This window comes from Chelonoidis abingdonii, chromosome 3 (genome assembly GCF_003597395.2).
Source record: "Chelonoidis abingdonii isolate Lonesome George chromosome 3, CheloAbing_2.0, whole genome shotgun sequence".
NCBI lineage: Eukaryota > Metazoa > Chordata > Testudines > Testudinidae > Chelonoidis > Chelonoidis abingdonii.
In genome coordinates, this window is record NC_133771.1 from 123,684,323 (window position 1) to 123,699,683 (window position 15,361).

The 15,361-nt window shown below is 38.7% G+C and overlaps 1 protein-coding gene across 17 annotated transcripts in view; it reads left to right on the forward strand.

The window, feature by feature from the left end:
* Nucleotides 1-15,361, forward strand: part of ARID1B (AT-rich interaction domain 1B) — a 446,074-nt gene that overhangs the window by 237,361 nt on the left and 193,352 nt on the right. For 11 of the 17 annotated variants that reach the window (XM_032799678.2, XM_032799682.2, XM_032799685.2 and 8 more), the window contains one exon: nt 1,013-1,054. The exons of the other annotated variants lie outside the window; for them this stretch is intronic. In XM_032799678.2, coding sequence (XP_032655569.1) covers nt 1,013-1,054 — 42 coding nt within the window. The remainder of the gene's footprint in view (nt 1-1,012; nt 1,055-15,361) is intronic. 17 annotated transcript variants of the gene reach the window in all.

Consider the following 15,361-nt stretch of genomic DNA (forward strand, 5'->3'; position numbering starts at 1 on the left):
GGGACTAAGGGTAGGAATCATAATTTCTGTTCCTGGCTCTGCTACTGACTTGGTGCCTGAACATAGGCAAATCACTTAAATTTTCTTTGCCTCTTTTTCCTCTATGTAAAATGGGATGAGGACTCTTCCCAACCTCAGAAGGGTATTGTGAGCTTAATTAATTAGAATTTATAAGAGCACTTTGAGATTCTCAGTGTAAAAGTGCTAAAATGTGAAATATTTACAAGAAGCTGACATTTTCAATGGAAAATCAGGTACTGTGCCTGTTTTTCCATTTCCTCAGCTCTCTGTCCAGATTAATAGGTTCCCAACTCCTAGACCTGTAAGCTGCAAGGCAACCACTAAAGTAATATCACTTTTGGCACTTAACAAGCCTATGTCCCTTGAGCTCCCAAACCTTGCAGTCAGGCAGAAAACAGTCTTTGCCAGGAGAGATCTTATTCTCTCAATTCCAGAGTTTCAGAAGAATCCACTCTGCCCAAGACAGGACAGGGGTCTATAAGTGAGACTTTATGCTGCCTGCTATCCAGTTGCAGTTTTTCCATTTTGCGATGTTGCAAGAGTATTAGTCCTAGTGGGGAGGAGTGAAACGGGGTAGGACTTTAGATCATTCTGATCTGCTGTGTCAGATAATTACACTGCCGGGTGATTCTGAATGTTCACAGGAAACTTCTTCCTGTGACTCAACCTCCGTTGGAAAACATGGTTCCAACTGTATTACAATAAAGTGTGTGGCACTGGAAAATTGTGGTCTGGCATGGCTTAGGCAGGTAACCTACTTTGTGTGTAGGTCTTAAAGAATGATTGTGGAGCTCCCTCTTTCTCCTCTGAGGATTTTTGTGATTGGTTGATAGTTTGGCATGGCCAATTCCCTATTTAGGTTTCCATGTGGTAGACTACACAAGGGCCCCCACTTTCTGGATATTCATTTGGCCTGGATTCTGGTGCTGTGCTCAGGGAAGGTTTCTGATAGTGGCTAAATTTGAAATGATTTTTCTCCTTATAATTTCAGGTTGAAGTCTTGGCCTCGGAGGATGCTGCATTTGGACTGAAGGTGTGTAGTTTGATGCAGTTTTGTTATATAGGTCGCATCAATTTAGACTGGTGGATCCAGTGTCACAGAAGAGGGTAATTTCCTGCCTGAGATTTGGGAGTTCTATGATTCAGATCCACCAGTTCAACAACTATCCCATATTCCTGAAACTCTGAGGATGGAACATGGGGCTGTTTGATAGTGTTACTTCCTTTCGTTTACTCAGGGAAATTTTATATAGGAGAGCCAAGTTGGAAAAGCAGAAGGTAGTGTTCTAGTGACTTTTAAAATTGCAGTTGACTGAATGTTTGTTCATGATCATGTTCCATAAATTTGAAATTCACAGGTCTTAACAGTTAAGTACTGGTAGCCATTATCTGATTTGCAATCTATTTGTTAACTCATTTGTTCATGGCCCTTATTCACAATGCACCCCAAGCAGAAAGCAGTTTATTCAACAGCTGTTTCACCCTGTGTTCAATTGTAAGTGTATCCATGGCATACTGGATACATGTTCCAGCGAACACTCCAGAGCTATTCTGCAAACTGGTTGGGGTGCATCCTAGCGCTTATTGGTCGATGTACCTTATGGTGTTGATCACAGTTCTTAATTGAATGCTAGTAGCAGATGATTTTAGGCAAGGCAGATTGTGTGTAGGCTATAGCAAGCTAGCTGAGAAGAGAGAATAGATAAGGGAGGGGGAAGAGATTGTAGGAACATTAGGGGTAAATCATGACAATGAAGAGTCCCCTGCTGCTGAAACCCCACATGCTGTGATACCACTGCAGGTGAGAAAATAGCAGTAATATTACTACCAAAGTGAAACAATCAAGAGAGGATGCAATGACTTCTACAAGTTTATAAGGAATACCGTAAACAAAATTAGCCCAACCAAAAAAAAAATAATCCTAAATTTTAACACTTAAAAAGTATCTACACATTTATGATAATAAGACTTATGGTAATGTCCTTGTTGCATGTTTTTGTGTTGTGATAGCTGATAAAATTATTAAAAAATAAATAGTGCTACTCCAGTATTATTTGAAGTATTCAACATATGGTAGTCAGCAGCATTTTCCATTTTTTATTTAATACCCAGCATGCATACAGACTATTTATTGAATATTTAATAAACCTGGAGGGTCAACTCTTGTGAACTCATCTCCATAATCCTTCGTACTAGCTGGGTAAACAGAAGTATTACTGAAGATCATTGTAGCAATAGCTCTCACAGCCTAACCCACTGTGGAAAAGGCTATGCTATTGTTTTATGGCCTAACTTGCAGGTTGGTTTCATTCTTAAAATCAGCTTCATAGAGATCACAGTTTGAAGCTCCTTTTTACATCAGTAATTTTAATAATTTCTCATAATCTTTTGGATTTTATAAATCTGAATCCATACAAGTGTCACTTCTAGTATCACCTACTAGAGACATGAGTGGGGTCTTTCTATGAGATTTTGTAAGCCCAAGAGGTTTTTTTTTTTCTTCCCTCAGAAAGTGTGTGTGTGTGTATTCGGGAGATTAATAGCCCTTGATATCTTGGTATCTATATTTATATCTATAGCTATATAAAATACCAAAGGCTATTTATTTATATGAACGTATTCTCTGTGTGTGTGTGTGTGTGTGTATATATACACACACACACACACACATATACACACAAGGACACAGAAAAAAGATACACTCAAGTTTAGTGAATCCAACGTTCAGTTAATTGGCTTAACATTTTTTCTTACACATGTTTCCAAAGTCTACATAGCTGTTTTCTTTCCCCTTAGAACTAAATGCTTCCCCTTCCTTTTTTCTGAATGCAAAATAAATGTCTCCCAGAATAGTACTAATGGGCAACACTATGCTAACAAACTTGTATGTGTGCCCATGGTCAATGAAAATAAGGACAGTTTGTGAGAAACAATTTTAGATTCAAGATTCTCAACAATAATTCTGAATAGCGGATAAAAGTAATTCTTAAATTATGAAAACAGTTTGTGTGGATTTGATTAACTCGCAGATAAAGGATGACTTAGATGAAAAGGCTTAAAATCAGAGCTTGCATGATGGTATGAGCCTGGATTACCAGATTTTAGGCCGCATTTCCTTAAATCGGGCTTTCTAGGAGCTGGATTTTCAGCTGCAGATAAAGAAGTGCTTCACATTTGGGGGGACCAACAGACTTTTGCATGTATAAGTGTATGCGGATGCAATGGGTGCTGGTGTATTTTTGGGGTGGTTCATCCATTGCACCTGTTGCTGAAAGTTTGCTCATCTTACTGCTATTGAAAGGACTTCATAGTTGTCTTTCCTTTAGATTTGGTGGAATAAAAAGGAGAAAACTAAATTACTAAAAGAAAGAGTTCATAGCAATGTATGCTTTTGTTTTTAATTCTGCCTAATTATTTCATTTAGTAAACACATAACCTGGCAATGTTTAGGAATGTGTAACTTTCCCAAGAAAACACATACTGGGGGAATTAGCAAAACACTATTTCTTTACAACATTTGTGCTCCGTTAGGTGAAGGTCTAGTGAGACCATTGTTAGTTGGTGGATTTCTCCCCTCTCACTCCCCCAGTAAACCATAAAGCATTTGGCTCCTTGATGATGCTAGGTACATTTTAGAAATCTTCGGGATATTTTTGGTGTAAAATCCGCACATGGTTTTGGAAAAAATAGTTAATATCTTTAAATTTAAATTAGAAAAAAGATTAATTAAAACATAGCTATTGGTTCACATTATCAACAAATTCCATTTTTTAAAAGAGCCTTTTTTGGTGGACAGAGAGCATTTTTTCCCATACAGATGTGGTTGGATGTGTGTTAAGTCCCATTAAAGTTAATGGGAGATTTGCACATTGAAAGTACTGTTAGATTGAGGCCTTTAATATCACTTTGCCTTTAGTATACTTTTTTTTTTCCCTCCCTGCTGTGCTCTAGTTCTGTGAACTCTTCCCGTTTAGGATCAAAAGTTTTTTCACTAAGGTTAATTTTAATGGAAAGGGTCCAAGAAAATGTTTTCTTTTTTTTGGTTCTGAGGCCTGGTCTACACTAAAAAGTTGGGTCGACTCAGCTACATCACTTGAGGGTGTGAAAAATCCACACTCCTGAGCGACATAGTTAAGCTGACCTAGCCCCCTGTGTAGACTGCGGTAGGTTGACACTAGAACCTAGTTCTTGCCTCTCAAGGAGGTGAATTAGCTATGCCAATGGGAGAACCCCCTTGGGGGCTTTTAAAAAATAGTTGGGGTTTGCTGGTTAGATGGAAAGGGACCCCAAGCTTTATAACATGCTCTTTAAACCTCTCCTCTGAGTGGCTGGTAGAAAACAAAAATGATCAGCTGTATGTGCCAGCAGTCTTGTAGAATGGAGGAAACAACTCAGTGTGATGCAACTGCAGCTTCTGAACTTGTAGGAGTGGTATGCGGTTTAGTTTGGTTTCTTCTTTACAACAAATTGGGATAGCTTTTGATTAACTTCAGTATTTTAGGATTTAGCATGGCATTTGTGTGTGTGCATGTTCATGTACTAGGAGGGAGTGGGAAAACAATGGATCAACATGTAGGTGCTCTGGGACAGTTTGACCATAGCTGGCATATAAGAACAGCCTTACAGGGTCAGACCAATGGTCCATCAAGCCCAGGATCAGTCTTCCAATAGTGGCCAATGCCAGGTGCTTCAGGGGGAGTGAACAGAACAGGCAGTCATTGAGTGATCCAACCTCTGTTGTCCATTCTCAGCTTCTGGCAAACAGAGGTTAGGGACACTCAGAGCAAGGGGCTGCATCCCTGCCCATCCTGGCTAATAGCCATTGATGGACCTATCCTCCATGAACTTATCTAATTCTTTTTTTAACCCTGTTATAGTCCTGGCATTCACAAGATCCCCTGGCAATGAGTTCCACAGGTTGACTGTGTGTTGTGTGAAGAAATACTTCCTTTTGTTTCTTTTAAACCTGCTGCCTATTAAAAAAGTCTTCCCTCCACCATCCTGGCTTCCTAATCACGTGTGTCTGTGTGTGTGTGTCTGGGCGGGTTGTTAGGGTGCTATTTAAACTATTCCCAAAGGAGGGCAGTCATTATCTTCTTCACTTTTCTCTCAGGGCAATAGTGTTAGGTTGCAACTAGGGCTTAGGAGCCCCAATAAAGGAGCCTCCTGAGAGGATGTGCCCAGTCAATGTGTCCTGATACCCTGGCCCCTTCAGGGTCCATGAGTCAAAAAGTTTTTATGGTCAGGAGAGAGGCCTTTGTGAGAATGGCTTCAGAGTTTTAGAATAATGGTGGCACACACCCAGTCTACATGTCATATACTGTGCTTGCTGTGTTCTGTATAGTACATTCAGATTCGGTAGAATCTAAACTTTCATATATTAAACAAACAAACAAACCCTCTATGTTTTTCAAAGTTGCCAAGAAAAGCTTTCAAATGTGGAGTGAGGGTAAAATGATACAGTGATAGCTGCCTGAGTCTACAGACAGCTCAAAACAACAGCTCTTAGAGGTGTATGCTCCTCCCTTCCATTAATCTTGTTGTACCCTAATGATAGCACTTTAAAGACCAGCAGTAACTATTGGATTTCTCAGGATTTTAGTGGATACATTGGGGAAATGCATTTCAGCAGGTGGAAATAAGGACCACCGGGAACGAAATTGGAAGTTGCTATAGGAAAGGAATAGCAAAGGGAAAAAAGTCAGAGAAATAAAAAGACAGGAAAGGGGGAGCACAGACAGAGGAGGGGGGAAGGAATAGAAATAGAGGGCAGAAATAGTGGTAGTCCTGAAAGATATCCATATTGAATGATGCTAAATTTGACAGTAAGACAGTGACCAAATAATGACGACTAAGGCTGAGATTTTCAAAGCCTCCTAAGGGATTTAGATACCCAATTTTCAATAGGACAGCCAAAAATCTTAGCTTAAAAGGTTAGTTACTTACTATATAGGACCTTATCCTACCTCTGATCTTTGTACAAACCTTCAGTTGACATCAGTGAGTTCTGCTGTGGATTGTGGGTAATTTCTAATGTGGCTCACTGACCATAGTTACAAATGGAATTCAGCCCGCTCCCTAAAATAAATTTGATCCTCCTGCTTTAGAAGACCCTATCTTCACTCAGTTCCTGCTCTCTTCTTTCCTTCTCTCTCGCTGGACCCTTCAATATCAACAGTAAACTGAGCCAAATAATATAGAGTAAAAGACTATGTACTCAGTGTCTTAGAGGAGAAGAGTGAGATCACCTCTTTCACGTCTCAGCTTGCAAAGTGCCATTAGTACTATTTGTAGAGGCAGCCACACAGCCTGCCTACTCTAGCTAATGCTGAGATGCAGTGATTCTAGTTTAATGCAGCATTAATTTAAATAAGTTGGTTAATGACAGTCCAGCAGCTACATGTCAGGCGGCACACAACTTTGTGCAGGAAAAGAGACACTTAGACTTGTATGGTGGGGGAGCTCCATCAAGAACTGGGGCTCTCTGCTTTGGTTTTGAGCTCTAATCCTGCCATTGTGAGTAGTTTTTAAGATGTGTTGTGATGTAATTGGCTTAATCATTCCTATTATGTTGCTTTGTATGACATTAAATTAGGATTATAATTTGACATATGAAATAAATGGTAACTGGATTAGTGATTTGCAGATGTCATTTAAAAACAACAACAACAACAAGGGCAGAAAAGAAAGCCTGTCAGACTCTGTAAGTGGAATGTTTTCTAATGTTCAGAGGTAGAGCTATGCCACTGCCTCCCAAGCAGCTATGAAGTAGGAGGTAGCTCCACCTGTTCATCTCTGGGCGGGAATGTATTGTTGCCTTTGGGGAGACAGAGCTGTTTTTATTTCCAATGAACACATTCATCATGGACCTGATTTTACGTTTTCCCCAGTAGAAAAAAACGTAGGAGAAGATGTTTGCCTTTGATCTAGAGTTCAGCAGAATAGAGAGATGGTTCTGTTAAAGAAATGTAATATGGCTGAGATTTCTGATGCAGTGCAGTGCAAAAGTGCAGTGGCGCTTTTGGCATTGGTGATGGAACCAGACAATCTTATGGTTTAGTGACATAGAATAGATGGATGACCGCATCTTCATAATTTAGTAACTGCAAGGATTAAGAGATACTATATGCAACTCTTTTTAAATATGCTGCTAACATGCAGATTTTTTTAATGCTCTTGTTTTTTGACGTAAGATATCCAGTTTTGCAAGAACCAAGTGAAGTATGTAAGCTAATCTTTTCAACCATTGCACTAAGGGGGACCATAACTTTTCATCCCAATATGCTATTTTTACTCCAGTTTACGTAGCTTCTTTCTTCCTCCTCCACCCTGCAAATGCTATGTTACTGCAATAGCTCAGGATGCCACAATGCATCTTCTATAGCACATTCCTTCTTGTAGTCTCAGATACTGTGCGTTCAACTTCCAGGGGGAAATTTAGATGGACAGTGAATCTTAGACTACAGCTACCTGATCTGATGTATGGGATACCAAGGAGAGTATTTTCAGCGGCCAGCTATAAATTATTCCTATCATGAGTGGAGGATCCAGAAAGATATGTGTTGTTGTAGCAGCATTCATAGTAGAGAAGTCCAGAGATATGAGACGGAGCAGAAATGACATTTGAAAACATTATTAGTGTATCATCAAGATTTTAAAAAGTGTAGTAAGTTGATGGGCAAAAAAAGTAAATATTTCTTGGAAAGAAGGCAGAGAAGAGCAATGTAAGAAGAAGGAAAAGTACCTGTTAATAATTCTGTCTTGCTTACTAGATAGCTTGCTTTTGTTGAATCCTCTAAGCAGCCTCTGCTTCTGCCATCTGCTGGTTACTAGTAACTCTTGCATTTTCAAAGCACAGTAAAATTTAAAGCCAATTAATCCTTGTTAGAAGAGGATTTTTTTCAGTATCTGAATTAACTTTGTCTTGATATGTTGACACTTGATGTGTGTGTGTGTGTGTGTTTATATGTAGAAAAATATGGGGAAATGTGCTCCTAGTTACATCTTTGTAATTCGTTATTTTTTTTAGGAATCTGGGGGTTGTGAAAAGGACTGGTTGTGAAAAAGCCTAATTTAGAATTGATAGATGCCCACATTACCCTCCACTGACTTCAGCAGAGTTACACAGGTCTTACTGAGGATAGAATTTGGATTATACTTAATCTAAATTAGTAATTTTATCTGAGTCCTTGAGATGTAACAAATATGAAGTTTTATAGATAAATACATTTTCTATATAGTTACAATAAATACATCACTAAGACTTTCGTGCCCAGGTAAATTGCCTGCCTTGAACTAGTGGACATAAATATATGTTTTCGTTCATTTTCTAAACTGTAGTTGAAAAAAATCTCCAATAATAATAGTACTTATCACTATATATTTTCAAAACACTGCCCAAATAATCCTCACAATTTTCTTGTGTGTTAGGTAAGTGAGTACTATCATCCTAATTTTACAGATGGGGAAACCGAGACAGATTAAGGCCAAAATGTTCAAAAGTGTGCATGACTGAAAATGACGGTTGTGGATTTTTTTTTTTTTTGCCCCCTGATCATTTACTGCATTTTCAACACCCTGTTTTAGTATCACTCAAGTCCCCTGAAGGTCCTTGCCCTAAAAGTAGGGAATGGGATGAGTTTTGGTTGTAAGGGGCTCTGTGCAGTTTTGAAAATCTCACAAAAGGCCCCAAAAGGTGCACAAAGTATTTCTGAGATAGCTATGACTAACCACAAAGCTGAAAGTTGACGCGTCTCTGGCTGGCTGGGCCTGCTCTCCATCACTCCCAACCTTCCCACATTATTCAGGACAGGCTCAAGAATGCATGAGAGAAGATATTGTGTGGTCTAAGTTTAGCCCTCTCTCGAGCATATTTTCCCCAAGCACTCAGGACACAAGGATAACTGAAAGCAATTGCTTTATTTTTTATTTTTGCTAAATTCCAGGAGTTAGTCCTGGAAAATCAGGATTTTGTTATATAGGCTTTCCTCTCAGCAAAACACTGACTGTAGTCCAGGGTATGCTGGATGTTAAGGCCTCAGGAGAAGCATCTCCAACCATGTGGAATATGGAAGAGGTAAGACAGATCAGAGACATTAGTGAAAAAAGAATGTTGCCCCCCTTCTCAGTCCCCGCCAAAGTGCACTACTTCCTTATAGTCCTCTAGCACTCAATAGTTGTCCCCCTCCTACCAGATGATTTGTAGAGCCCCACAGAGCTCCACCATAAGATAGGGAAGATGGGGAAACTGGCTGGGCTGGATCAAAAAGGGGAAAAAATAAGGCTCTATACAGAAGAGCTAAACAGGACATTGAGAGTTGGTTCTTCCCTCCTCGATCTTTGTAATCAAAACTTGTTGATATTCACCAGATTATGCTTCTGGGTGACAGTCCCAAAAATGATTAGGTGGAAGTTCAGGGAGGAACTATGATGTCCTTTTGAGTTGAGGGTTCAGCAAGGCCGGGCAGAGTATAGCCATTCTCACATGGCACAGGTGGGCATCCTACTTTTCTTTGCCCTAAGAGACCTCCTGGCAGAGCAGGTGGTTGTTGTCTTAGCTGCCCATGATTATATGTATAGTCCTTAGCTGTGTGTGAGGTCTGAAATGCTCGATCATTTGATCCTAGCCCAGACTGGACAGCAGTTACCAGTGACTTGTGCTACAGCTAGGCAATCTGCAAGGGTAAATGGTAATTTATTTTTTAAAACACAGCTCTGCTCATAATAAGCTTTGAAAACCTTGCAGAAAACCAGTCTGGGCAAAGCTGAGCAACTGTATGCCCATCTCAACATCTTTGAAAATTTCCCTCAAAGTGATTTTAGTGCCACAAAACAAGTAATTCACAGAGATGGTATTAGCACTAAAGGGTCCTAAACTACCAGCCTTTTCCTTAATTCCTTAGACCATGCTGTATCTCCGTTACATATCCATACGCAATAGAAGAACTATGCCCCTGCATAAACAAGCAAATATACACTACCTTTCTCAACCTTTAATATTGTAGAATTAGCTCTTTACTTTAACATAGAAATAGTACCAAATTCTGCTCTCCAATACATGTGTACAACTCCCGCTGACTTTGGGATTGTTTGGAGACAGAATTTGGCATGTAATTTTGATAAATAAAATACCTGTTGTGTCTTCAGTTCAAGACAGTTGTCTGGACGTTGCTAAGATATCATCTATAGTAAATAGTGCTTGGTAAATATTTTTTTTTCTTTTCTGGTTGTTTTATAACTGTTTTTGATAATATTTAATTTTTAGTGCTGGTAAAAGTTGCCAGGTGAACAGCACTGGCTACTGAAATCTTTTATCCATATAACAGTTACGTCAAAAGGAGAAGTTTATGCTTCCCCACATTGCTTTACTGATGTGCCTCAATCTTGACTTGAATGGAACATCTCAAGGGTGAGAGGGAAGTTCAGCTCTCTGGTGAGACACTGGAAAGGTTCAACGTCTGATATTTTTTTTTGTGATGGAGACATCTGTCCAGTGTGAATTGGACACATATAGGCCACCACAATCCAATCGTAAAAGAGTTACGACAAAAGAAAGCATATACCCATACTCACTGCTTTTACTGTCATTTGTCTCTGTACCACATTTGTAATCTGTGAGACCTCATATGTTTTACAGTCTCTTGTTTCCAAACTAGTTGTTTACATTCAGTGTTCCGTTAATAATGCCCTTATTTGTAGCTGAACTACAGGCTGTTAAAATATAACCAATACAATTTACCTATGATACTGTGGGTCAGTTATAATTCTGTGTAGTCCATTTGATTTATATTTGATTCATGTTGATTTTAATTTTTTTTTTTTGCGCTCTTGGTGAGCATCATATTTATATTGAACCCATTTTATAATTGGAGTATAATGTTTGCCTTTTAGATACCTGGAATTTGTAAATAAATGTTGAGGCAGGTAGTCTGTGTTGTGTGGAGAGAGAACAGAATGTTTGTAAAGTAGGCCTTGTCTTGTGTAGAGCAGGTTAGACCAGATTTTTTCTTCTTCTGCAAATTGTACTGTATTGCATAACTGATGTGTCCAGAGCTGCTCACTGAGGCAACACACCCCACCTTGTTACAGAAAGCAGTTTCCCATTAATCTTAGGATTTAAGATTTTTTTTTCAACTAGCATAATTTGTTTTGTTTAAAAGAAGCCCAACAGAACAAAAATACTTACAAGTGACAGAAACATACATGTACTACAGGGTGTAAATAGACAATGAGAAGAAGTACATGTATATTTCTGTCACTTATAAGTATTTTTGTTCTGTTGGGTTTCTTTTAAACAAAACAAACACTTAAGGATAAGATAGTAAAAGTGGAGTGTACAGCTTGAAAAATGCAGATTGCAAAGAGCGATGTGAAAACCTTTTTTAGGTCTGCAGGCATGATTTAGGATTTTCAGTTTGCCATTTTCTGACTTGAGCCAGGTGTGCAGTGGCTTAGCTTTGTGTGACGTTAGAGAACCTTTTTCTAAAGTATTGCTGACTTAGTATAGTGAACTTCAAAGACGAAAAAACAGCAATAATAAAATGATTGTTTAATAATATTAATAGTACATCCCTATTGCAAAATGACCTTCTGCAGTTTTCCTTACTGCATTGTTCATTTGATATGAGGTGGTTCTTGTAAAGCAAGAATTTTGTATTTATCTTCTGAATTGGGATTTGGATGGAGAATTTTATTGGGGTAGAGTTGCATTGGGATGTCTTGTTATTAGCAAGTCAGTTCCTTAGCTTCTTAAATTAAATTTTCCTTATGAACAATTACTTCTACTAGATTTAAAAAAAAACAAAAATTATTTATTTTCATATTTTTCTCTTTATTTAATGAGTGACCAAAATCAGAGATTGTTTTGATGTGATTTTCATATTGTTTTGATGTTTAAAACTGTCCAATATTATGAGTTCAGTATACAGGAGCCAGTATTTGTCAATTAGAAAAAATATTAGACTGTTCAACTGTTAATTGCATGGTTTTACTATGATGTCTGTGATCCTACCTCAAGTCTTGAGTTTCATAGCAGACATGCTGGTTATATTATAATGTAAACAATATAACTGTATGTTTTTAATCCTTATGTAAAGACTGTCCATTGATAGAGTTGTACCTTAGAAAACATGCCTATGAAAGAGAGAGAGCTAGAATACATGTGTATTTCAAAAAATCAGTATTTCATTGTTATGTTTTGAGACTGTTCCAGCTGCTGTTTAGGGAGGGAAAAATTAAACTGCTCTTGTAGAATTAGGTTTCATAATGGCTGAATGGTTTGTTTGCTATAGTATATAATATATGCTTACAAGCAACAACTTTACATATTGTAAATGTATGTATGTATGTATGTATGAGAAGTTGTGATAATGTGCTTGGTGCTGTGCGGGACAAAGATATCAGGACATTGCTGCAAAGAGCACAAAAGAACCGAAAGGAAGGAGTTACTTTAGATAAAGCTTTTTTGGTTTTTAAAAATATTTTTTCTATAGTTGGCCTTGCAGAAAGGGGGCTTTAAGGAGGGATTTGAAAACATTGCTGGGATTGGGAGGTCATTCCCTGGATCAGGAGCAGCATGGAAGAATGAGTGAAGACAGGAGTGGGAGAAGGAAATTAAAGAGGCAGTGAAGCTGTCATCACTGACAGAGTGAAGGGGGCTAAGAGGAGCATGATACAGTGAGATTCTGTCTGTAGCTTGGGTGTTGGTGAAAACTAGAAGTTTAAACTTGATACAGTGGGCAAGGGGAAGCTAACGGGTCATTGTTCATACGTAGGTGTGTATATACATATATATAAACATTCAGAATGGCCTACGTACTCTGTTGGATGGTAACTGTGGTGTACAGTTTTGTGTGGTATGTTGCAGTGGTTGGAATACTAGATAGAACCAAAAAGTATAAACCCACAGAGGAAATTTCAGTATCAGGCTGAAATTCCAGTCTTATCCCACTCCTCTGTACTTAGATCATTTACTTCATGTGTTAAGAAGAATCTCTAACTTTATAGAAAGTGCTACTGTTTAGAGCCTGTCCATGTTATTGTGAAAATAGATATTCAGTAGATGTATAGTTTGTGTTAAAAATGCACACTAAAAATCCTTCTGAAAAATGGTGACTCTGTATGCTCAATAGGCACATGTAAGCCAACATATCTATTGGTTGTTCTCTCCTACCCAAAATACACAGATAGATGCACAGACATAGGCAATATAAGAAAAATTGTACTATTTTAAGGGCTTATTGCTTAGGGCCAGATTCTGAAATCCTCACTTACTATGCCATTGTGGTAAAATAAAAAGCACTGTCTACACAAGGAAATTAGTTTGGTATAACTACGTTACTCAGGGTATGAAAACCTACACCCCTGAGTGACGCCTAATCCTCGGTGTAGACAGCGCTAGGTTGACGGGAGAATTCTCTTGCTGACCTAGTTACTGCTTCCTGGGGAGGTGAAATATGTCCCCTTCCATCGGTGTAGGTAGTGTCTTCACTGAAGCGCTAGAGTGGTGCAGGTGTAGCAGTTAGGTGTAGACGTAGTATCTCTCGTGGAGTAAGATGGTATTCAGTGTAAAAATGGCAGAATCTGGCCCTTAATTAAATTTACTGTATTTTAAACTTCAAATTAATCTTAGAGGATTTTTTAAATGCTATCAAAATATACAATGTTAAAAATGCGCTATTTTGCAGATGTGCAATATTAAAATAGTTTTTAACTAATGTTTGAAATTCCGTGGAAAGTAATTCACTTCAGTACTGGGGTTGAGAGTATGCCCAGTTTCAGCTTGGAGTGAATCTATCAGCTTACTTATAAACAACTAAAAACAGGAGTTTGTAAAGGAAATGCTGACCTTTCCCTCTGGCCTTCCCCAGCCTCCACTAGAATTGTGTGAATGCACTGCTATGGTGTGATACAGTGCGGTGTAGTCTGATAGGTATAAAGGGCTGATTGATTTAAGATGGATTTTTTTCTAGGGCTTTAAGTTATAAAGTGTTTTTCAGATGGTACAATAATAATAAAAAAAGGCTGGCATGTACCTGTGATGTATTTGATTTCTCCCTGCAGTGACTCACTGTGGATCTCTCTCAGCTAAGTGCTTGTTCCTTGTGATCAGAGGAAAATGCTACACACCTTCTGCTTCGTGCCTATTAAATTCAAGTTTCTACTGTAGGCAGTGTTACACAGCTATATTTGAATTTAAAAAAATTCAAGCACAGTAGCTGAAGTGGAAATTTAAAAAGCCACTTTTCTCTCCCATAGACCTACAGTAGGTTTTTAATATATTGGTTTCAGTGCTCCCCTCCCTCCATCCCCACACATTTTCCTTACTTCCTATTCAGAGTGCCCCCTCTGGTGCCCTATTTAAGTTGGTGAGCCATAATGCCAACTGCGGTTTCCCTTCCAGTACAGCCTAACTGGTGTCAACCAGCCTTTTAAATATATTGCATAGGTTCAATCATTTGAAACTCTAGGTTCTCTGTGTCTGTTTCTTTTTCTAATTCCCCTATAGGGAAATGGCCCAGAGAACAGACCATGTGTCTTGTGTGCCCTGAGACATGAAAAGAGTGTGATTCTCCAGACACAATACAGCAATCCCTTCCCATTCAGCAACACACTTAAGCACAAGCATAATTTTAGGGTTCTCAAACTGGGGGTCGGGAACTCTCAAGCGGTCGTGACGTTATTACATGGGGGTTGTGAGCTGTCAGCCTCCACCCCAAACAGTGCTTTGCTTCCAGCATTTATAATGGTGTTAAATATATTAAAAAGTGTTTTTAATTTATAAGGGGGGGGTCGCACTCAGAGGTTTGGTATGTGAAAGGGGTCACCAGTATAAAAGGTACACGATTAAATCTCTTTGACTTTGGTGGGACTTAAGCATGTATTTAAATGCTTTGCTGAATTAGTGCTTCTGTTCCAACTGTACCATTGCTTTCCTCAAATTCAGCTTTTTATTTGAACTAGTTTTTTAGTTTGTGTTTTTCATAAATAAATGAATGAATGAATGACCCAAAATTAAACATTTTGTTTAGTAAAACAGTCATGAGTGAAACCAATGGGAAAAACCAACAGAACCAAGGTTTGTGTCAGGGTATGTCTACACTATGGGATTATTCCGATTTTACATAAACCGGTTTTATAAAACAGATTGTATAAAGTCGAGTGCACGCGGCCACACTAAGCACATTAATTCGGTGGTGTGCGTCCATAGTCCGAGACTAGCGTTGATTTCTGGAGCATTGCATTCTGGGTAGCTATCCCGTAGCTATCCCATAGTTCCTGCAGTCTCCCCCGCCCATTGGAATTCTGGGTTGAGATCCCAATGCATGATGGTGCAAAAACA